We start from the raw sequence: 23,242 nt of genomic DNA, 5'->3' as shown, positions 1-23,242 counted from the left end.
TTTTTTTAATATATGTGGCTAGGTCCAATACACATATCCTATCATATATAGCAACACATATATCCTAGGATGCATTTTTCTATTTGTGCAAAAAACATTGGGAATTTGCTAGAGATTGCATTGACTCTGTAGATTGCTTTGTGTCCAATCCATGAACATGAATATTATTTATTATTTAATTTCTTTCAGTAATGTTTTATAGTTTTATACAAGTATTTCACCTCCTTGGCTAAGTTAATTCCTAAGTATTTTATTCTTTTTGATGCTGTTGTAAATGGAATTGTTTTTGTAATTTCATTTTTAGATTGTTCACTGTTTGTGTATAGAAATGCAACTGATTTTTGTGTGTTGACATTTTATCTGCTACTTTGCAGAATTTATTCTAACAGTTTTTTTTTTTTGTAGAGTCTTTAATGTTTTCTCCATATAAGGTCATATTATCTGCAAAAAGCAATACATTTTACTTCTTCCTTTCTAATTTCTGTGCTTTTTATTTCTTTTTCATGCCCAATTGCTCTGGCAAGAACATCTAGTAGTATGTTAAATAGAAGTGGTGAAAGAGTAGGCATCCTTGCCTTATTCCTGATCTAGAGGAAAACCTTTTCAATCTTTCACCACTGAGTATGATGTTTGCTGTAGCATTTTCATATGTGGGTTTTATTATGTGGAGATGGTTTTTTCTTAATCCTATTTTGTTGAGATTTTTATCATTAAAGGGTGTTAAATTTTATTAGATGCTTTTTCTGCATCATTAGAGGGGATCAAAGTTCCCTGCTTCATTCTGTTGATGTAGTATATTACATTGATTGGTTTTCATATGTTGAATTATCCTTGCATTTTAGGAATAAATATCTCTTGGTCATGGTGTATAATCCTTTTAATACGATGCTGAATTCTGTTTGCTCGTAGTTTGTTGAGGATTTTGCATTGATGTTCATAGGGGATACTTGGGTGTAGTTTTCTTACAGTGTTTTTTGTCTAGTTTTGATATCAGGGTTATGGTGGCTTCATAAGAATGAGTTAGGAAGTGTTCCTTCCTCTTCAATTTTTTGGAAGCGTTTGAGAAAGATTTGTATTGGTTCTTTAAACGTTTGGTAGAATTCACCAGTAAAGCCATCAGGTCAACTGGTCCTAATTCATTGGGGGTTATCCTGGCTTTTTGGTACTTCTTTTCCATTGTTGTATAAGTAGACAAACCCATCCCCAAATAACAAAGTTATTTCATATAATTAAAACATTTTAATTTATTCTGGACATTTTTCTTAAATATTCCCTTGGATGTTTCCTGTTAATTGTGAAGAGAAGAAAAGTGAACAGTTTGAGAGTACCTACTATTTACAAAGCATAGTGCTAAGAACCCTAGCTACATATATCTTTTTTTCTTTTTCAAAAGACTAATAGCTTTATATCTTTTTATTGCACAAATGACACAGACAGTATCAAAACATAAACGTGAAAGCAAATATCATATGAATATCCCTTTTCTTCCTGTTATTAAAGTTAATAGGGAACTCTGATTATATTTAGTCTGCATGCTAAATCAGTCTACATTTTTGTTATTAATTCTTCAGTGAGATACTTGAATTAAATTTATCTTCTCTGCCAGCACTGAGTGTAAATTATGTCTGTCTGATTAGACTGTTTGCCTGTCCTTTTCCAAAGTAGTTTAGGAAAGTGAAGAAATAGGATTAGTTATACCTCCAATGCTATAAACTCTTCCACATTTAGGGATCAAATTGTTCTTGGAAATGGCTATAGTTTTATATGTGATGTTGAGTATTATGAATTAGAGTATAGCTGTATGAATAAAAGTTACTATGAAATTACAGGTAGTAGAAGTGAAATAAACTTTAGAAAATGTGACATGCTTGCAAATAGGTATGCAAGTCCTTATATAAGTGCCATGTCAAAATAATTCCCTTCATTATTTATTATTCCATAGCTTTTAGTTTATACTTATTAATACTTAAAATTATATGGTTAAATAAATTACATATTTTTATTTATATTTACTTATATCTGTATTAAGAAAGTTTATATCATGTAGTTGTGATTGCTAAAAGTTGGGTAGAGTAAATATTTGTCTTTAACCTGGAGCTACTGTTAAAAAGTTTTCCATTTTTCAAAATGTACAGAGAGGCTGGACATTTAAAAGAAGCTTTGCATACATTACCAAGTTGCTTTGCTTCCTCTCTCTCCTCTTCTACAGTACTCTGTTGCTAGAAGACTGCAGCAAATTTTTATGGCTGGCTTCATTAACAATAATTTAGATTATGTTTTTCCTCACTTCTGTATAGCTTTTCTTTACCATTCCAAGAAAGATTGTTATTTTATGGGTAAAGAAAATGTAATAGTTAGGTTGGATATAGTATTTTGAGTTTTAATTTTCAAATCATATTAAAATAGTAAGAAAAATAATAAAAACAGGCTTTCATGTTAAATTAGCAAAATAGAAGAGTATCTTCTAATACTGAGTCCTTATGCATCAAATATTAAATAAAGCAGATATGTTCAATCGGGAATTGAGGACAAAGGTCCTATTGCCAGCAACCTACCCACCCTACCTTCATAAACTGAAAGTAATGGAAAGCCACTACCAGTTATTAATGATGTACTGTGTACCAGTCATTTATTAAGTACTTTACATGCATCCCCCACTCCCTCCAGCCCTTTATCCTCCTCAAAACCTCTCAAGTGGGCTAGGATTTTATCCTAAAGTTCAGAGTACTTAAAGAAGGTGCTCAGCAGATACTTTTGAATGGATAAATAGATGAGTCCCTTAAGGATATTTTGTCTTTTTGTTTATCAATTTCATGAAGTGTTTCTCTTGAGCCAGTTTTTTTTAACTGTCTATAGAAAAGCTAGAGAGAGTGCATTCAAACATGCAGAGATTAAATGTCAGCATTTATAAAATCCAAGGAGGTGAATTATTTTAGCTGGTGGCATCAGAGTTCTCTAAATTTGATGTTTTATATCCTTTTGCCAGTTTTTGGGGCAGTTTGTTATCTTGATCTCAGATTTTGTATTTTTTAAAGGTACTTACAAAAAAAAGCTAGCTAGTCATTACTTTCAATAAAAAGTGCTTTAAAAATGGATAGCCATAATGATTGGTTGTTTGCTTACTTTCTATTTTCCTCTTCTCTTTATTTTTTAAAAATTTATTCAATTTCTTTGAACTGAAAAAAAAACCCTTCACTCATTTTCTCTTTTTTAAACACATGACTGTCAGCTGCAGTGCGGCAATCCTCAGTGATAATGAGCACACTGTTAGAGTAGTTTTTCTTTTGTTTCTTTCTGTATCACTGATAAAGGTCTGGAGAAAGTGTTTTATTAGTTCCTCATCATTACCAAACGAACTTAGAATTCAAGAGACAAATTTTGTCTTTCCCTGGGATTAATAGCTAGATAAGTCTTGGAAACACATTAGAGGGGAAAAGGCTTACTGAGAGTGTTAAAGAGGGATGTTTTGATAGGAAACACAAAATATATCTCGTTAGAAAGCAGCCAGATATGAAAGGTATATATAATATTCTTATAAGAATGGATTCTTAGAGTGGCATTTGCAGTGTCCAGGAGATCAGTAGCAGAGTCGTAAGAGATGTCACTTAGCCTGTTTCGGCTCACATTCTTTTGTACCTGCCCTTCTTTCCAGCCTTGGATCACCTGCTTGCCTAAAATAACAAAGTATTTGTTTCTGTTACTGGAAGCATTGGATTTCTTTCCATCCTCGATAATACTCACGTAGTGTACTATTCAGATCTGACTGCACCTTGGGTAAAGTAGTCCCGTACTCACGTTTTCTGGTGGCAGCAGATGGGTGGTTCCTGTTGGTGATATAGACTGAGCACTGGACGGTTTCATTGCCTTCTTTATCCGTTTTCTTAAAAAGAGCAAAAGCTGTCTCCCGTTTAGGGAGATGAGAATGTAATAATAGTTGAATTTTCTCTTGATAGTATCTCTTCCTGATCACTCAAAACTTAATCTTTGTGTTACCTTTGTTATATTTAATGAATTTGATCATTCTCCCCTGATAATACTGACTTATCTTTTATAATAGTACTGAAAACTAGATTTCCCTAGTTTTTTGACTGATTTTTCTTCAGATTTTTGTTGCCTATTGAGATCCACCAAATCTTTGTTCTAGGTTTCTCTATTTTTTCCTTTTGTTTGTCAGCCTATATACCCTGATCTCTTTAGCTATTACATCTCGAGCTGCTGCTGATCTCAAGATGCCTATAGCAGCAGCACAGTGAATGGTTATGAGAATGCCTAAAGCCACGGGCAAAACCCATGTCTGCTGATGACCACATACCTACCCAAAGCTGCCTCTGGAGAATGACTTCCACTTCTCTTTCACCTTTAAATTTTTGTGTAATTGTCTCTCATTGATGGATTCTCTAACCAGAATTCTGTTGGTAAGGAAAAATGGGAAATGTTTCTAGCCCCAGCCATACAGGGAGGGATTAAAAGATGGGGGTGGGTTTGCAGTGTGTGGTATCAACAGATAATATTTAGCACAAACCGTCAGTTCTCTCAATCAGAACAGATATAAACTCTAGCTCAGAATTTGTGGATCCAGAAATTTCACTTTTGAGTTTTTACTTGAAGGAAATAGAATCACTATTTTGAAGATATACCGGCACCCCCAAGTTTATTGCAGCATTTTTTACTATAAGACATGGAAATAACTTTAGTTTCCATCAACGGATGAATGAATAAAGAAAATGTAGTGTGTATGTATGTATATATAATGGAATATTATTTAGCCATAGAAAAGAAGGAAATTGTGCCATTTGTGATACCATGGATGCACCTCAAGGGAACTGTGCCAAGTGAAATAAGACTGATAAAGAAAGGCAAATACAGTATGATGTTACTAATATGTAAGACCAAAGTCTTTGATACAGAGAACAGTTTGGTGGTGGCCAGAGGCGAGAGTGGCAAGGTGGGGTGATGGTGGTCACAATGTACAAACTTCCAGTTATAAGATACATAGGTCCTTGGGATGTAATGTACACAATGGTGACTATAGTTAACAATGCTGTATTGTATATTTAAAAGTTGCTAAGAGAGTAAATCTTAAAAGTTCTCATCACAAGAAAAAAATTGTTAACTATGTGAGGTGATGGATGTCAACTAAATTTATTGTGATTGTTTCACAGTATGTACTAGTATTGAATCATTCTGTTATACACTTAAAATGAATACAATGTTATATGCAATTATATATAAATTTGTGGCTTTGCACGTTTGACTGACCGATCTTAACTGACCAACCTTTTACATTGCATCAGTACAAGTTGCAGTTGAGGCAGACATTGTTCTTATTGCTCTTTTTGCCCTGTGACGTCTGCTACTCTGTTAAATCTGAAGTGTCCTTTCTTTCTTTTTTAAACATACAGATATCTCAAGGCTTATGCCATAACTCAACTATTACCTCTGCCAATCTCTCTCGTATCAGAACTTCTACCATGTTTAAAAGCTAATACAATAAAAATTAATACATAGAGTCTCTCCCACTAGAATGAAAGCTTCTTGAGAGCAAGGACCTGTTATGTAAAATTTCCCCCCAGGGCCAAGAAACTACAGAAAGCAGCCGACAAACTTTAGTATTACCTTGAGTTTATTAAGAGAATTTCTGTATTAGGTGTGCCGTGGCAGATGCTATAGGGTTGTATAGTACCGGGTAGGCTGGATAGAGATACTGGGGCGTGACCTGTCCTAGATAGGGGAAAATGCACTACATACTTGACCTGGGGAGTGCAAAGGCCTGTTCCAGGAATCAGCATGCCTGGGGCACAGGGGAGGGGTCGGATAGTCTCTGAGGGGAGTTTATATACTTTTGTATTTGAAAGTTTTAAACACGTATATATACTATTTTTTAATGAAAATAGGTTTTAAGGACCAACTCATAAATACCATATTTTATTACTTGGGACCTCTTTAAATTGGTATTGGGTAAAATTCCAGAAACTTCTTTTTAAAAAAATATTCTTTTTTTCATTATAAAAGCATATGTTCTCACTTAAAAAAGAACATAAAGAAAATAGAGAATTGCATGGAGAAGAATGTTAGTTTCCTATTCTGTCTTCCTCTCCCTGCCTTGCCAAACACACTCCGCACTCAAGAGAAAGCCATGTATATCATTTATCCTTTCATACATTTTCTATGCATATGTAAACAGATAAAACTTATTCTCAGATTTGCTTTTTTAAAATTCAACATCTGGACTTTTTTTTACCATTTCTGGATAGAGATTTATGACATTCTTTTTAATGGCTATGTAGTATTTCATTGTGTTGCCATATATCATGATTTATTTAACCAGTGCAGAAGTTTCCCATTAAATATTATTTCTTACAAAGAAATATAATTTAAGGAGGTTTTTTTCTTTGTCCCAATGAAATGTCAGCAAAACAGTACATTTAATTTTGTATTTCAAGCTTGGGTATATTTCTGTTTCTTTGTTTTATTGTCTTTTTCATTTGAATGGTTTTGGTTTCTTTCCTATATGTTTCAGGTCTTCGGATCAATGGAGAACTAATTACTGCCTACCCCCAGGTGGTGGTAGTGAGAGTACCAACCCCTTGGGTGCAGAGCGATAGTGACATCACTGTTTTGCGCCATCTAGAGAAGATGGGATGCCGGTTGATGAACCGACCTCAAGCCATCCTGAACTGTGTTAATAAGTTCTGGACATTTCAAGAGTTGGCTGGCCATGGTGTTCCTCTGCCAGATACTTTTTCTTATGGTGAGTTCACTAATAAGAATTTATAGCCTAAGTTTTAGAGAACTTGATCGATTTGAAAGCCATACTAATCTAATAAGGTTGTGTAATATAAGGGAATTTGTGAACCCGAAAGTTTTTATAGATAGAAGTGACTTTCAGTTTTAACAGACTGGTCAGGAGAATTATGATTCATGTCTTAACATTTAGTTCCATGATATGGATGGAACAGACTTAGCAAACTTTTCCTGTAAAGGGCCAAAAAGTAATTATTTTGGGCTTTCCAGGCTATAAGTGCGCTCTTGTGACCCTCAGTAATGCTGTTGTAGTGTGCAAGCTTGCCATAGAAAATGCTTAAACAAAGCAATGTGGCTGTGTTCCAATAAAACTTTATTACAAAAAAAGACAGTGGGCCAAATCTGTCCCAAAGGCTTTAGTTTGCCAGCCCCTATGGTAAAAGATAATAGAATTTGATGACATCTCTGTCTAATTTTTATCTTTATTACCACTTTCATGATAATTCTTTATAAATATTTCCTTATTTTAAAGAAAATGACACTATATTAGGTCAGTGCTTCTAAAACTTTGTGGTAAATGATTTTTTTTAAAGGCCAATATGCTTTATCGGTACTCTTATAAAGTACAGTAAAAATATCACAGCAATGCCAAATTGCCATTTAAGCTTCTAGTGCTTACTCTTTTTATATTTATCTGGTCACATATCAATAGCAAAGAAGTCAGAAACAGGCATAGGTTACTGGACCACATTTTGAGTAATATTATAAATAATATTATGTTAATATTGCCTTTCTAGTTCTTGTTTAGAAAGGATAAGATTTACTGTAAGTCAGTACAGTTTTTCATAAAGCTATTTCTCTAAATGTCCAGTAGAATGCTTCGAGAATTAATGAGGCTTTAAAAAGAAATCCCTGTCCTCTTATTTTTAATATTTTAAAGAAGGGAATTCTCCAAGTCTGTATAGCATATATGATACAATTTCTGTTTTTAGCAATTACACAGTAGACAATATGAATAATTTGAGATTTCTGTCTTTCTGATGCTTTTGGGATATAGCTTATATTATGGGTCTACAATCCTGATTTTAAGAGAATGGAAAGGAGAAAAGGGTTAACAAATTATTACCTATGTTCTAATATTAAAGGTTTCAAATTTGGGGACTGAATCATCTTAATTTCTCTAAGCTGCAAATATATGATATTGAAGTTGTTTAATGAACTTTTTCCTGGTTTAATTTTTCTATATCATCATACTATTTTTTTACAGCTACAATCTAATTTTTCTCCAACCTTGCTACTGTATCATTTGTTCCTGGGGAATAAAAACAAAAGTAAAATTTGACACATGGGTACTGAGTAGCTCAGTGTAGAAAGAACTCTGATTAATAATGGAGATAAGAAAAATTAATTTGTGTATTAGAGACTGTGTGTGTGTGCATGTGTACATATGCAGCATCTTCAACTTTGAATGAGTCTTCTTAACTGACTCATTCCTCTCTTCTTAATCCAAACAGGGAATTGAATATACTAAATAAATCTTGGGGCTTCTGTTATTGTATGGTAGAAGAATACAGGATAAAAAATACGAAAAATGATATAGAATTGGGAAACATTGTTTTAGTTCGAGAATATTTAATTTCTTTAGGTCCGATATTAGAATATTTAGAATTTAAGATAGCTTTTATCCATCTAAAAAGGTGTGGTTATTTAACTGTACTGTCAACTTTTATTTATTACTTCTCCAAGAAAAAATTTAGTCATCAGGTTCTTAACTTTCTACCTCCCTTGTGTTGCTGACATTAGTGTAGATAAAATTTACCACAAAACATCTCTATTGCTGTTTTTAAATTTCTTTTTTTCTCAAACCAGGTGGTCATGAAAATTTTTCTAAAATGATTGATGAAGCAGAAGTACTGGAGTTCCCAATGGTAGTGAAGAATACACGGGGTCATAGAGGTGTGTATCAGTTGTTGCTACGATACATAATTGTGAAATTAGTTCTCGAGAATTAATAAGGTGTTTATTCAGTGTAGATTTTTTTCTTAATCAGATCAAAGCAATTATTTGTATTTGCTTATGGTTATTGACTAGACAGAAGTCTTATCAGTTGAAATTTATTTTTTGATACAGGGTTTCTGAAGAATAATTAGAAGGAAATTATTAAGTCCATGGTACCTCAAACTTATAGAAGGCTACTATGAATTGTTCAATTTGGCTAGAAGCTGTCTCCTTTCATTTAGTGGTTATCCTAGAGATTTTAAGGTGCATACTTATTTTGGACAGAGCCTCAATTTTACACTATTATCTTCTTCAACAATACAAGGACTCTTTGTCACTAACTCTAATCGTCCATCCCCTTCCCAATTTATATAATTTGAAGACTTAAATATATAAGGAAAAATATAAAGCTTTAGGAGACAGTGCATGAAAATATCTTAATGACTCCAGATTAAGGAAGGATTTCTTAAGGCATAAAATGATTCATAAATCCAAGTACATCACAAGGTTTAGTGCCTTTACAGGGATAGCTGGATAAGGGTTCGGCTGGGACTATTGACTACATTGTTTATATTGGGCTTCTCAGTATGGCAGCCTAGAAGTCTCAGGGCTCCTACAGTAAATTCTCCAAGAACCAAGATAGCAGCATGAGCTTTTGTGACCTAGTGTCAGAAGTCATATAGAATTGCTTCTGCTGTATTCTGTTGATTGAAGCAATCACAAGCCCTCCTAAATTCAAAGGAATTTGACATAGATTTACCCCTCCTTGATGAGAAAAATGTCAAAACATAACTATGTTTTAAAAACAACTACATCCGTTGGCATATAAATTTACAAATAGAACAATAGAACAGACTAGAGAATTTAGAACTAAAACTAGGTATGTAATGACACTGCTATTTTAATATATACAAATGTGGTATAGTAACATATTGTACAATAATATAAAACATGTTTTAACTTAGAGGGAAATGTTTTGTTAGTAAGTGAGACTGGCACTATTGTCTAACCTGGAGGAATACAAATTTTAGATACCTACCTCACAACATACCGAAATAAATTCTAGATCACTGTAAGAGTTTGGGGATTGAGGGACTCAGAAGGAGATTATTAACTTTTTAATACATTTTTGCATTGTCTCACTAATTGCCATAACTATTTTTACACTGGTTAAAAAGTAATTAGTTCTGAAAGAGCAGATTGGGACACAAGAAGATGGAGGAAATAGATATCAACCTACCCACAGTTTGATGACTTCGATATATTTCTTATTCTTTTTTAATTATAGGCAAAGCTGTTTTCTTGGCTCGAGACAAGCACCATTTGGCTGATCTAAGCCATCTTATTCGTCATGAAGCCCCATACCTGTTTCAGAAGTATGTTAAAGAGTCTCATGGACGGGATGTACGTGTCATTGTTGTAGGAGGCCGTGTGGTTGGCACCATGTTACGTTGTTCAACAGATGGGAGGATGCAAAGCAACTGCTCATTAGGTAAAAATGATGCAGGCATCTTTGTAATGTAGAAAGTAATATTACAGCTTGTCAAATGAGTATTTGTATACAACTACAGATCCTTTTATTAGCTGAAAAAAACATTCTCTTTCATGTGTATAATTAATAGGCTTACCTATCATGAATATAAAATATTTTTGAGTTGTTTTCTAGTAATGAAATTGGATTTCTAATAATGAAATTGTTTTCTAGTAATGAAATTGGATTTCTCTGAATCATGAATTTGCTTTCATTCAGGGTCAATTTGTAACTCAATTCACACATATATGAAATGTCTGACCAGAGTTAAAGATTTCCTCTTTGCTGATAAACTTATTTTGTATATAATTGGAATTCATTTAAAATGGATGTGTCCTAACTCATTTAACCCATTGTTCCAAACAAGATAGCTGGTTTTGATTTATTTAAAGATGTATTTTTATGAGGTTACTTATTGTTGAAAAACCTCAGAGCTTAGCTTAGGTTTTTCCTCTCTTTATTTCACTTTCTCAGTAATCTTATTTAGCTCAGTCCTCTATTTCTTATCTTTCTTGTGTGATTTCATCTTGAGTTTTTTGTACGTGCTTCGAAATAGTTCTTATGGTTGATTTTCCAAGTTTTGACTCCCCAAATTGACTATAGTTTCTTTCATTTTCTCTACTGAAGTTTTTAGTTAGATGATCATGGTTTTTGTTTTTTGTTTTTTTTTAGCTTTAGAAAGTCTTTTTGTGTTGAACTTGAATTTCCTTAAAGTGCTCTTGTCTCTTTCATTCAAGTCATACATGGCTTGTTACTTTTTTGTTGTTGTCACATCATGGCTCTCCTCTGGTTATTTGGAGCATTCCAGATGGCCTCAGTTCTACAGATTTAATTCATGGGCTAGTGTGCCAGTCTCCTGCTAAGGTACATAAAAGAAGCCTTTATGTTTCCTGGATTCTCCTCCGTACTCTTCCAGCCTCAATTGTAGGGAGGACTCCACTCACCTCTGCAGTTACTTTTAGGCCTCTTTGGGGTCAAAGACAATAGGCGTATTCATATAATGCTAATGTCAGATTTCCTCCTGTGGATGCACAGGGCTCTTTGAGCCAATCTCTTCTCCAGAGTCTTCGCTTTCTGGTCCTTATAGCCAAATGAGAAAAATCTAGTTCTAATTCCTTTCTCTCAGATTCCAGCAAACGCCGAGACTTCACCTACATTTAGTCAGCTACCTTAAGCCGCAGGAGTGGAACAGAGCCATGTTCAGGTCCCCTTGTTCCCAAATTCCATTCTATACTCTACCCATATTATGTATCTCTTATTTTTGTCATAGTTGTATTTATGCAGAAGTTCCTTCTACTTGGTCTATATTATTGCAAGTAAGATAGGCTTCAGTGAAAGTTTAATGTCGTCTTCAGAATAAATAGCATATTGAGAAAGTATTAAGTCATGAATTCTTTGATAAACTGGGTTGGAAGGGGATTCTCTAATGAAGGAAACTTAGACTTCAAAGTCCCAATTTTACACCAGAATAACACCTTTGTTTTCACTACTGATTTATAATAGAGGATGTTAGCCTTAGAGGCTAGCTTTACTTTTACTCTAGAAATTTATCATTTTGGTAACTTTTTCTTTTGTTTCTCTTTTGTCAGGTGGTGTGGGGATGATGTGCTCATTGAGTGAACAGGGGAAGCAGCTAGCTATCCAGGTGTCTAATATCCTGGGGATGGATGTGTGTGGCATTGACCTGTTGATGAAAGATGACGGCTCCTTCTGTGTCTGCGAGGCCAATGCAAATGTAGGTTTCATCGCCTTTGATAAGGCTTGTAATCTAGATGTAGCTGGTATCATAGCGGACTATGCCGCCTCCCTTCTGCCCTCTGGCCGGCTCACCCGGCGTATGTCCCTGCTCTCTGTGGTGTCCACGGCCAGTGAGACTAGTGAGCCGGAGCTGGGTCCCCCAGCCAGCACTGCTGTCGACAACATGAGCGCAAGTTCCAGCTCTGTTGACAGCGACCCTGAAAGCACCGAGCGAGAACTGCTCACCAAGCTCCCAGGGGGCCTATTCAACATGAACCAGCTGCTAGCCAATGAAATCGAACTCCTGGTGGAGTGACTCCACTGGTAAATAATTAACCAACAAAACCCTTGTAAAACTTTCTTTTTCTTTTTTTTCCCTTTCTTTCTTACTTTATATTATTATTTTTAACCAACTTGCAATGCTGTTCATGGAAGATGCTCAGGAAGATGAGAGAAAATTGAGTAGTTAGGAGAGAAGATAAACTTCTGCAATTAAGATGTTACAGACTCTCATTTACAAATTCTATAGATAGAGAGGCAGAAGAGGTGAGATACAGAAAAATGTCTCAGGCTTTCATAGTTAACCTTTTACTCAAAAATATGTATGTTCTCAGACCATGAAAAACATAATACTTTTTTTTCATGGTCCCTTTTGTTTTTGTACGGTTGGTACAAATTTCAGAGTAGCATAACTTCACATTGTGTTTCAAAGATTTGTGATGGGTAAGGAAAACATCTTAAATTACAGAAATTTTTTTATACAGATCTGAAAATTCTGCCTTTACCATATTAACTAGCAGGTTTTTGTTCATAGTTTATGAAGTCTTGAGGGGCTCTTACTGGGATTTATTATTTTTGTTTTTTCCCTTTATTTGGGTGGGAGGGCGACATGAATATGACCCAATAAAGATGTTTTTAATGACAAAATTGGCATGTTTGCATGATAAAAGGGAAATGAACAGTATTGCAATGTCTGGTACACAAAATAACATTTACTCTAATGTAGATAAAATTACACTAGTTTAAAATATTTGCATTGACTTGTATTTGTTAGTGTTTTAGTCTTTTTTGAAAGATATATGCTCTGTTAATGTTGCATTTAAAAAAAAAAAATGCAAGTCTAACATTTCCTGATCTATGCCTGCATCTTTAACAATGGCCAAAGTGAAGAAAATGCTACCTTTTTTTTTTTTTTTGTTAACAAGACACTGACTTGAAATGTACATTTAAAGCCTTTTATTTTATTTTTTTCTTTTGGTGGTTGGACATATAAAGAATAAGGTTAAGGAAACATTTTTGGGGGGCAAATCAAGGGCCTATAAATTCTTAAGTATAAAGCTGAAGTGATTTCTAATCTCAGCATTATATGTTTGCATTTTTCACATTTTAGGAGGGAGTATATATGTGTGTGTGTGCACGAATGCATGTGTATGTGTTTTGCTTTTTGTTTACACCAACCAATCAAAAATGATAGATTCTAGAAAATGGAGCATGATAGGAAACACATTTTTTTACTTTAAGAAGGAGATGAGTTGTTTTCATAACTACTCCACTGGGGTAGAGGTACTCACCTGAAGACATAAGGAGAATAGATGCTTCTTAGGTCTTTTTGTGTATACGTTGTTTGGTTTGGTTTTTTTTGTTTGTTTGTTTGTTTGGTTTTTTTGGTTTGGTTTTGTTTTATTTCTAGCTAGACTGTTCAGTGTACGATTCATTCAAGGCTACGTGCTTTTCAATGCTTCTGGCTGTGTGTTTTTTCCTATGACACATAGGTTTTGGGGTGGGGTGGACTGGATATTTTTGTTTGGGGACTTACTTAGCAGTATTGAGTCTCTTATAGCCCTACTCTGAAGCCTTCAGTACTCTCCACTCTTTCTATTCCTTTACTTTTTGAATTTATAAAAGCCCCCAAACTACATATAATATGAGCCTTTAAAACATGGGTAAAACTATCCCACTGATGGTTTGGAAGATGTGTTAAGAAATGGTGATGCTCCAGAGCTCAACATAATTTTTTTAAACAGCAAGTTCCATCTCCTTAACAATCCTCTGAAGCTTTTACCCAAGTCCTTTCTTGCCTCTCCAGTGCTTTTTTCCTTCAGATGGACCTTAAACTTAATTTCTTGGACACTACTAGAGAGACTTCGAGGCAATAATAAAAGATCAGTATTAACCAGCTCTAACAGAGGTTTGATCATGCTTACTTGTACAGTTTTCCCCCCATTTTAAAAAGGAATGTAATAAAATTTGTTTTTTTCTATAGAATGAAATAATATTAAAATTGAGTGAAAGGTTGATTGTTGACAAATAGAATAGTACCTCTAATCTGTGCAGTGTTTCATTTCACCTCAGAAAAAGGATACACGAGGAGTTTCTAATTTATTTTAGGATATTTTAATCTCATCTAAAATAATTTGACTTGCACATGGTTATTGTGGGACTTACATGAGTACCTCTGACTCAACAGAAAGAAATAACTTGGTAATTCTTTCACTGAATGACCTTACTTTGGAGGATGTATACTATTTGGGATAGGGAAATAAATGAGGGAAAAAAAGAACTACTTAATTAAATCATCATTCATATGTTTGTGTAGAGACCATCTGGTTGCCACCTAATTATGTTACGTATACCTTGAATAGTTACATATCACATGTATATAGATTAGTTTTTAAAACACAGATAGAAGAGCCTGTCTATTTGATGAAGAACTCAAGGTTTGTGTTGGGAGGGATAAGGCACCAGGAAAAATGTAGGTAGCCTTTACAAAGTTTTACCAAATTAACCAACTGTATTATAAAAATACTAGATTATTTCACCTTTAGTTTTATTCACTATTCATCTTTTGTACATTCACACAATATTAAAACTTAGCTTTACCAACCTATTTCTGGATTTGTATACTCACATGTTAGAATGAAAAGGGAAAGAATGGTCATCATGAATATCTTCATGAATTCCTTCAAAAAATAAGGTAAAGAATATGAACAAATCATTCTGGAAGAATCCAGATATAACAGCTTAGATATTTAAGTGAAAGTTAAATATATTTTCCTATTGTTTAATAACTTTTGTTTAATCTTTATTGCTATTATGAGATAAAAATGTATTTATCAACTATGTATAATCATGCCAAAATCTGAATTACTGTAAAATTATTGTGCATTGTTAAAATTGTAATTTTGAATTGTATTTTAAAAGTAATTCTTTCTGATATTGTTTTTTTCACCTATGATGAAAACTGGACTATCTTTATACATACACACACTCACACATATATAAATACGAACTATTCCATTTAAAATTTTTAATAGTTTTTTTCCTTTTTTGGTGCCTATAATTGATCGGTCATTTCTGCTGGCTTTTACTCCACTGAACTTTAAAAATCTTTCTGTATATGCTATTAATAAGAAAATACCATGGAACATTCTAAAAATCATCAAGAGACTTGCTTTCATCATGCACTTTAGCAGACTTTTGAGAAGTTATCGAAGGCATTGAAAGAAGTAATTGACTTTCAAAATCATCTTTTTCTCAAGAAGAAGCCAATGGAAAAACAAATTTTCTTCATTCAGTGAATCCCCAGTTTGGGGTCTGGGGAGCCTAGAGACATTGTGAAATCAAATCTTGTGTTATTTTCTCCTGGCTCACTCTTTTTGAGAAGGTTAATGGGCTATATGGCTGGTGAGACACGATCCCCTCCTAAGAAAATGTAGGTGCTCAGACAGGTAACCTCTGCTGCTACTGTTTTTATTTGTTTGTTTGTTTGTTTAATTTCATTTAAAATTTGTTTTTATTGTACTAGGATATTTTTAAATGTAATATATTGTAGGATTTATAACCAGGTTTATTGCTTTCTTTTTTTTCTTTAAAAAACAAAACAAAGTTTCATTTAAGATACATTTAGGCGCCTTTGAAGCTTCGATTTTGGAATGTTTCAGTAGTGGACAGAAATCTGCTGTTGGAATCTTCTAGTCTTCCAGGTTTAATTTGAAGTTTTTAGTTTTGTTTTGAATTTTTGTGTGGTATTTTATTTCCTTTATAACAGTGCCCTTTTGCCATGATGTTTTGGGGTGGTTCCTAACTCTAGTGAAAATTCTTTTTATATTAATGAAAGTTTGGTGTTTTGAATTCCTTAATGTTTTGCATTTTTACAATTGTTTTTAAAGAAATATTCTAACTGCTTGCACTATTACTGTTCTTTGCCAGCCTTTTCAGGAGCCAAAAAAACAAAAACAAACAAACAAAAAATACCCAGAGAAAAAACTTTCCTTCTTCCCCCTTCCTGATGATGAGTGAGAAGTATTGAGAACTTTCGGGGTCAGTGCCCTTCTAAACTCCCCTTCCCCCAATAATGCAGCTGTATAATGAGTGGTAAATGCAGCGGTTTGGATTCAGGCACAGCCCAGCCTGCTTGCAGGTAATTTGACTCTTTCTCCTTTCTTTCCATCACAAGGCTAACTTTATTTTCCTTTTTAAAAAATTTATTTACGTACTTTAACGGCAACCATGGGTTTGTAATAAGTTTCATTTTAAAAGAATAATGTAAAACTCTATCTAGAAAATGTGATTAAAGAACTTTTGGGGTGAAGTTTGAATTGGTTGGGATGATCTCAAGACTTTCATTGGGGATGTGCTTTAACCATATAGATAACTCCATTCCTTGCATATATGTCTATAATTATTTCAGAGTGTGACTTTTTGGCTTTGTTTTTGTTTTGGGTTTGCTTGTTTCTTCCATTGTGCTATTCTGGCTTAAGCTTTTTCAGGGGTTGGTGTTCCGAATACACAGTGAGCTCACAGTATAAAGACATCAATTAGGAGTTGACAGGTATGGAAAACTAGAGTTTTGAAAAGGTAAAATTAGGTTCTAGGTTATATATATGGTAAAAACTCACCATAGTATTCAGTTGACTTTAGTGCTTCTCTTTCTGTGACATCATTATAAAAGTGAAAGGGAATGATAAGACAAAGATAGCAGAAAGCATTTTGGTTATGGTAGGAGCAACGTGATTTCAGAACTAATTTTAGCATTTCTGAGATACTAGTTCTAACAGGGATAGATGTGAATAGTTTGAGATTATCATAAAATAATGGTTTAAATATAAAAATTACAAGTTTGAACAGATTGGAGGGCATTTCTGAAGCACACAATTGTTAAATAGATTAACAGAGACCGTAAAACAAAGTTAGTGGCAGGAATAGGAATACAACTTGTCCTTTTTAATAGCCTTCCTATTTGTTCATATACCACCTCCTTCCTCTGTAGACCCAGTCCAATTACCCTTTCCGCCTTTTTCCTGTTCTAAAATTTTAGCTCTGATAGGAGTTATTATCATTATGGGAAATAATCCTTTTTCTGATAGGTAGAATTTTAGTGACAGTAGTCAGACCTTTTCAAGATACACTTCTGCATAATTTTATCTTGTGCCTTTCGATGTTCTCGCCAAAGAGGCTATAAGTCCAGTAAATCACCAGTGAGTAGGCAGTCTGGCTTCTAATGTTATTTCTACACTTAAAGGCATAAAATAAATCATTAAACTGTTTTGTGCTTTATTTTACTCATGTAAGATAGGGACAGATAGTTTCTTAACCATTTTAAGATAAAAATACTCATCTGTTGAACTGAACTTTACTAACAAAGGAATCCCAACTACACTCCTGCAGGAATTTGTGATGTATACTAAAAAAGGCTTATACAAGAGAACCTTGTTCTCTTGCTGATAAGAATAGCCAGCATTAGAATGTGTGGACTATGTGATTACATGGGACATGGAGAATTTAACAACGTCCATTTGGCTGTTCCCATGAAGATCACTAACTTGATAAGAATGATCTTGCTTTCACATTTTATCATATTCACTTATTAGATGGGCCTTATGTAGCATATATACCTGGCTGCTGTTGTGGGGTTCGGGAACATGAGGGGTGGGGTGAATTGTTGTTGTTTTAGGTTTCAGTCAGACAGACATCCCTGTGCCCCAGTTCCCAGAAGCACAGCAGGCCTCTAGGAGCATCCGTGGGAACGGCGCAGTCCTGACATCACCAACTCTCCTGCTCAGGCTCATCCCATATACAGAGGTCAAAGGGTGGGGTTTGAGATGGGGGAAGGAATAAGAAAGTAGAAACAATGTCACTGCAGTTGGCTAACCTTTGGTGCTTATGTCAGTGTTTGTTTTATTTTTTAAGTTGGCAAAACTTACGTGTTTTTCTTTTGGGGTAAAGATAGTGGGAGGGTGGAACAAAAACAAGCCATCACTATTATTACTAGTTCATTATTGGATACTGTTCTTTAGTAGCTAATACAGAATAAATGTGAAACTTAGACCCCAATGACAAAGAGAATCTGAATAGAAATGAATCTCAGGATTTTAACAAACAGAAAACATTTATGAGGTATTAATTTCCAGTTCTTCAACTGCTATTATATTTGTCATTCTGTCACCCTTTTTTTTGCCCTAAATCTTTTATGTACAGTTTGAGGAAATGTGCATTTGTGGTCAGTCCTTTTAAAAAGAATTAATTTATTACTCTTTTGCAAAAAATGTACCCAGTGCTTATATGGGCATACAAATGCTACCTTATTTTAAATGTAGGTGGCGTATGTGTTCGTGTTTTAATGTATTCAGAGCCAATGGGCACTAAGCAGTCCAGAGCATTGAAAACTGAAGCAGGTAAAGCACCTAATACCCTTAGTTTCTAGAATTACTTTCAAAAACTCCTTTATTGCTGCATCTCCCACAATTCTTTTGGTAGTCTCTAAACTTAAAATTTGCAGTTGTTGTAGACTACCTAGTTAACATTTTAAGTTATGCATTTATTCATTAGATCATAGGGATAAGTGAAGAAGGAAAACACAACAGAAAAGAAACCGCTCCTTGAGATGGCAACTGTTGAGTGTCTAAATCTTTCTACTTTTTTCCCCCAGCTTAGCTTGAACATTGATCATACATTGTTTAATTTTCAGTTATTGGGATTTTTGTTGTCTTGACTTTTGGTGGGGAGGTCTTGGGAAGTTTGTGTACATGTGAAAATATGAAATGAGGAATAAAGGAATTTTTCTGTTTAATCTGACTAGTAAGCAAGAACTTTTTCTGTATACTCTTCTGCTGCAGCAGAGAAATTGGTAGGTGGCAGCAGAAGAAGGAATTCTTCAGATTGATGGCTATTGACAAAATCCACATAGAAGAGAGAGAGCATGACATACCAAGTGAGGTAAAGGCAGCAAAAAGTGGAAACAGCATTAAGATTCCTAGATTTGACTCTAAATGGTAAGTTATTTTCAACTTAAGAATGTTTCTAATCAGACACCATTGCTGTATAATTTGCTGTGGTGTGTAATCGTAAATGCCAGTAGGTCCTTGCCTTAGGATGAATTTCTTCTAAGTAGTGTGCTCTCATTTTTACTTTGAAAAAAAAAAAATTAGCAATATGTAAAACTAGGGATTTTTTTCCCCAGTAAATTGACATAGGTAAACCTTTTTTCAGCTTTATTGAAATATAATTGACAGCTAAAATTGTAAGATAAAAGCGATGATTTGACATACGTATACATTGTCACAGGATTCTCCCCATTGAGTTCACATCCAATATGTGAACCTGATGTTGGCAGAAATGATGTTATCTCAGAGTAAATCTGATTTTTGAAAATCTGCAAGGTAAATGAAATATGCATTGGTAACCATTTTGTAAAAATACAAGTCTGTCCCTTTTTTAGTGGGAACATTGGAAGGGTAAAAATAAAAACGTATGTAATTTGAAAAAATTATGGGATAAAAGTTATCACTTCTTCAACTATCTCTTTTCCGTTTAGTCCCATTTCCTTGTCACTTTGTCTGCCCATAATTCCACACTGTGTGTTCATCTTTCTCTTGCTTATCCATTTTTGCTCTTTCTCTCTTTGCTTGTGTTTATTCCTCCATGTCTTTGTATCTCTCATCTCAGTCTCCATGCTTCTCTCTTTTATTTAGTTCTTCTGATTTTACTTTTCCAATGTTGCCATTTTTTATTTCTGCCTGCCTGTTTTTCTTTGTGTATAATGTGTGTCTTCCCCTTTCCATTTGCATTTGCTATGTCTGTATTTGCCCGGGCAAACAGCTTTATTCCCTTTTCATCAATAACACGAAGCTAGAATAACTAATGTTGTCTAAATATATGGTGAATTTTGTTTCTTTCTTTGAAACTTATGTAGAAAGAAGTCACCTATTCAAGAAATTGTTTATCCTCATGCTGAATAACATGTATATTACTTTGAAACATAAGACTATATGGCCTCAGTTAATATGGTTAGAATTTCTAAATTTTTTAAAACAGTTTTGTCTTAATTGCAAATTTTGCTTAGCATATAGAGATGTCAGTGCTTTAGAACTGAAAAAGGACCAACTAGAATCTTTATCTGAGCCAAAATTTATTACTCTTTGTATAATTTATGGAAAATGTAGCCTAGATCACTGGAAGGAAGAGCATTTAAGTTTAATTTTATTTGTTCAGGCCTTTTGGTACCATATGTTTTATTTTATGTGATGTAAAAGAAATGTTCTTGCCTCGATTTTTTTCCTCTTGGTATAATTTTTCTGTTTAAGACACATGTCTATATTATAGGATAGTTAAGGGTAATCACTGTGACACATCTTTATATGATTGTATTTTTTAATTAATATGGAATTCAGTGTCTAAAATTGTGTTGATTTTTATAAAATATAAATTATCTCTATAGTGCAGTTTTAATCAAGGAAACATACAAGGAAAGTATGTTTATCTGGATGTCTAACTGAAATAAGCCACTAAACTCAGTGATAAAGAAAAAAGAAGAGAAAAAAATGTTGGCTGTTGTGTTGGCAATATCTTAATGAAGTAGACAATGTAATGGACCTATAAATTGAACTGTTGATTCTTCGCCCACTAGAGAACAAATTCCAGGGAGTTAGAATAGTCTCTCCTAAAGAAAGGCCAAGTAAATTTGGGAGGTAAGGTTGCTCTCATAAACCAACATAGGTTTAAGTTTTTTAGTTTTTAATAAGAACATTAAATTCCAAGTCAGAATCAGAGTGTACCTTAGTATACCTTTGCCACCTGAGATCACCAAGGTTAAGTGTTGTAATTAAAAAAAAAACTGGTTGTGATTTTTTTGGTAATCTAGACAATTTGTGTTATTACATCGTTACATTAATTTTCTGTCTTTAATTTTTTTTCCTCATCATATTATAAAGACTGTTTAATCTGTGATTTAAGTGAACTGTATGTCTTTTCTCCCTTTAGATTCTTTCAAAGGAGCCAATGATCCTTTTTGGTTATTATCTCATTCACAGAATGATTGAAGATACATTGATGGCATTTTTCAAATGGAGGATAGAAATGCACAGAAAAGGAAGCAATAATTCCAATCCGTTTGATTCATTGTGTTTCCTAAAATAAAAACATCAGAACTGGAAATGAAATAATAGCATGGTGTATGATTTCTATCCATTCCATCTTATAGAATTCTCTTCAGTCCATATATCTAGACTTGAAGTCTAGCTCTGCATGTGTCATTCTCTTTATTCTTTTCTTCAGTTTTTGCAAGATGAAACCCCTTTGGTTCTTGACTAATCTCTATAATATATTCTGAAACACTACTTTTGGTACATAGACATGTATTAAAATATGTGTTACATGGATTTTGCCCTGCCTCTTTCATCACAATTTATCTGTTCATGCTGAATAATTGTTGCTATGTTTTTTTTGTTTTGTTTTTGTTTTTGTTTTGATAAGGCTCTGGCACACGCTTGTCACAACACTGCTTGCTACATTTTAATCTTGCAACAAGTGACCATGTCTGACCTAGTCTATTTTTTCCCTTCCCAAGTTTTGGATTTTTTTTAGTTAATTGGGGTAACATTGGTTAATAAGATTATATGAATTTTGAGTGTACAATTCTGTAATACACTAGCTGTATATTGCATTGTGTGCTCCCACCCAAAGTCAAGTTTCCTTCCATCACCATATATTTGACCCCCCTTTTCAACAGTAGGGGATCAGATACACACCCCACCCCAAACCTTCAACAAAGAATGGGCTTTGTAATCAAATATTGACACAGATTCTAATTTCGAAATGTACTGGTTATACGATCTTTGGACAAGTCACTTTTTTTCACGCCATAGTGGGGGAATATTTGTAACAAATGGAAATAATTTTACCTACTTTGTTAGATTAATGTATAAGGACTAGCTGTGCTGTAATACATGTACAGTGCTGTACACATAGAGTATTCAATAAATGCTACTTCTGTAAATTTTGGTTATTGATATTCAAGAGCTACTGCATCTTTTCATCTCAGAATTGGAGTCTATAAGACTTTCTTGATTTCCTTTCAGTTTTCCTATTTAAGCACCATCCATGAGATCTTGTGGTTGGAACATGGTGCGTGGAGGCATTTCTCCTAATCTAGACTGATTATTCCATATTCCCACACTTTGTTGGCTAACTGAAGAATTATATATAAGAAAAACCTGTATCTCATTTTTTTCTTGATTATTTTCCCTGTAAGCTCAAAAATATTTTTTTCTTGTTCCTAAACCAGGAGAAATAAGGAATATGCATACCATGCACATAAGGAATAATTTAGGGTAACATGACTTATTTTTCCCAAAATGATTTGAAGCGACTTAACAGATGTATTAAAACAAATGGGGAAGATTGGGATGAAACCAAAATAGAAGGGGGAAAAATAAGGTGAACTGAGGATTAAAAACATGGAAATGTATGCTATCAGGTCCTCTACATTTGCTTAGAGGTGGGACAAAATTGGTGAGCAGAATGAAATGATTAGAAAATTTGTAGTGACTTTAAGGTAGAAGATAGCTTATTGCACAGGAAAAGCAGAATTTCTTGGACCTGAGCTGTCTCACAATGCTGATCAGTATCATGACATTAGGATATAGTCCAATAAAGGCAATCCAGTAAGGAGTCTTCTTGAGTTGATCCGATAAAATTTTTCTCAAAAGTGACCTAGAACCACCTACATCATAATCACTTGGCTTATTTATTTAAAATGTAGATTCTAGGGCCATAAGATATGAATTTCTGAGTTGCATGGAATCTGCATTTTGATGAGCTCCTCAAGTGACTTGTTCTATTGTTTGAGAATCACTGCCCTGAGTCTTGTCAGCACTGGTCTCTAAGAAATACTGCTCTGAAACAGGGATTGGCAAACTTAACTCTGTGAAAGGACAAATAGTAAATATTTTAGGC

General features: G+C 34.0%; 1 protein-coding gene across 16 annotated transcripts in view; it reads left to right on the top strand.

Annotated features, from left to right (window-relative positions):
• Nucleotides 1–22,283, top strand: part of RIMKLB (ribosomal modification protein rimK like family member B) — a 36,049-nt gene extending 13,766 nt beyond the window's left edge. For 4 of the 16 annotated variants that reach the window (XM_011365772.2, XM_011365769.2, XM_023533989.1 and 1 more), the window contains 5 exons: nucleotides 6,521–6,751; nucleotides 8,614–8,700; nucleotides 10,031–10,234; nucleotides 11,863–19,281; nucleotides 21,269–22,283. In XM_011365772.2, coding sequence (XP_011364074.1) covers nucleotides 6,521–6,751; nucleotides 8,614–8,700; nucleotides 10,031–10,234; nucleotides 11,863–12,326 — 986 coding nt within the window. In that variant the 3' untranslated portion in view covers nucleotides 12,327–19,281; nucleotides 21,269–22,283. The remainder of the gene's footprint in view (nucleotides 1–6,520; nucleotides 6,752–8,613; nucleotides 8,701–10,030; nucleotides 10,235–11,862; nucleotides 19,282–21,268) is intronic. The other 12 variants (XM_023533998.1, XM_023533995.1, XM_023533997.1 and 9 more) reach the window with 11 other exon arrangements.
• Nucleotides 22,284–23,242: the final 959 nt, after the last annotated feature.

The sequence above is a fragment of the Pteropus vampyrus genome, unplaced genomic scaffold (genome assembly GCF_000151845.1).
Source record: "Pteropus vampyrus isolate Shadow unplaced genomic scaffold, Pvam_2.0 Scaffold116, whole genome shotgun sequence".
Taxonomy (NCBI): domain Eukaryota; kingdom Metazoa; phylum Chordata; class Mammalia; order Chiroptera; family Pteropodidae; genus Pteropus; species Pteropus vampyrus.
Note: the sequence above shows the minus strand (reverse complement) of the source record. Positions and strands in the feature narration are given on the sequence as shown.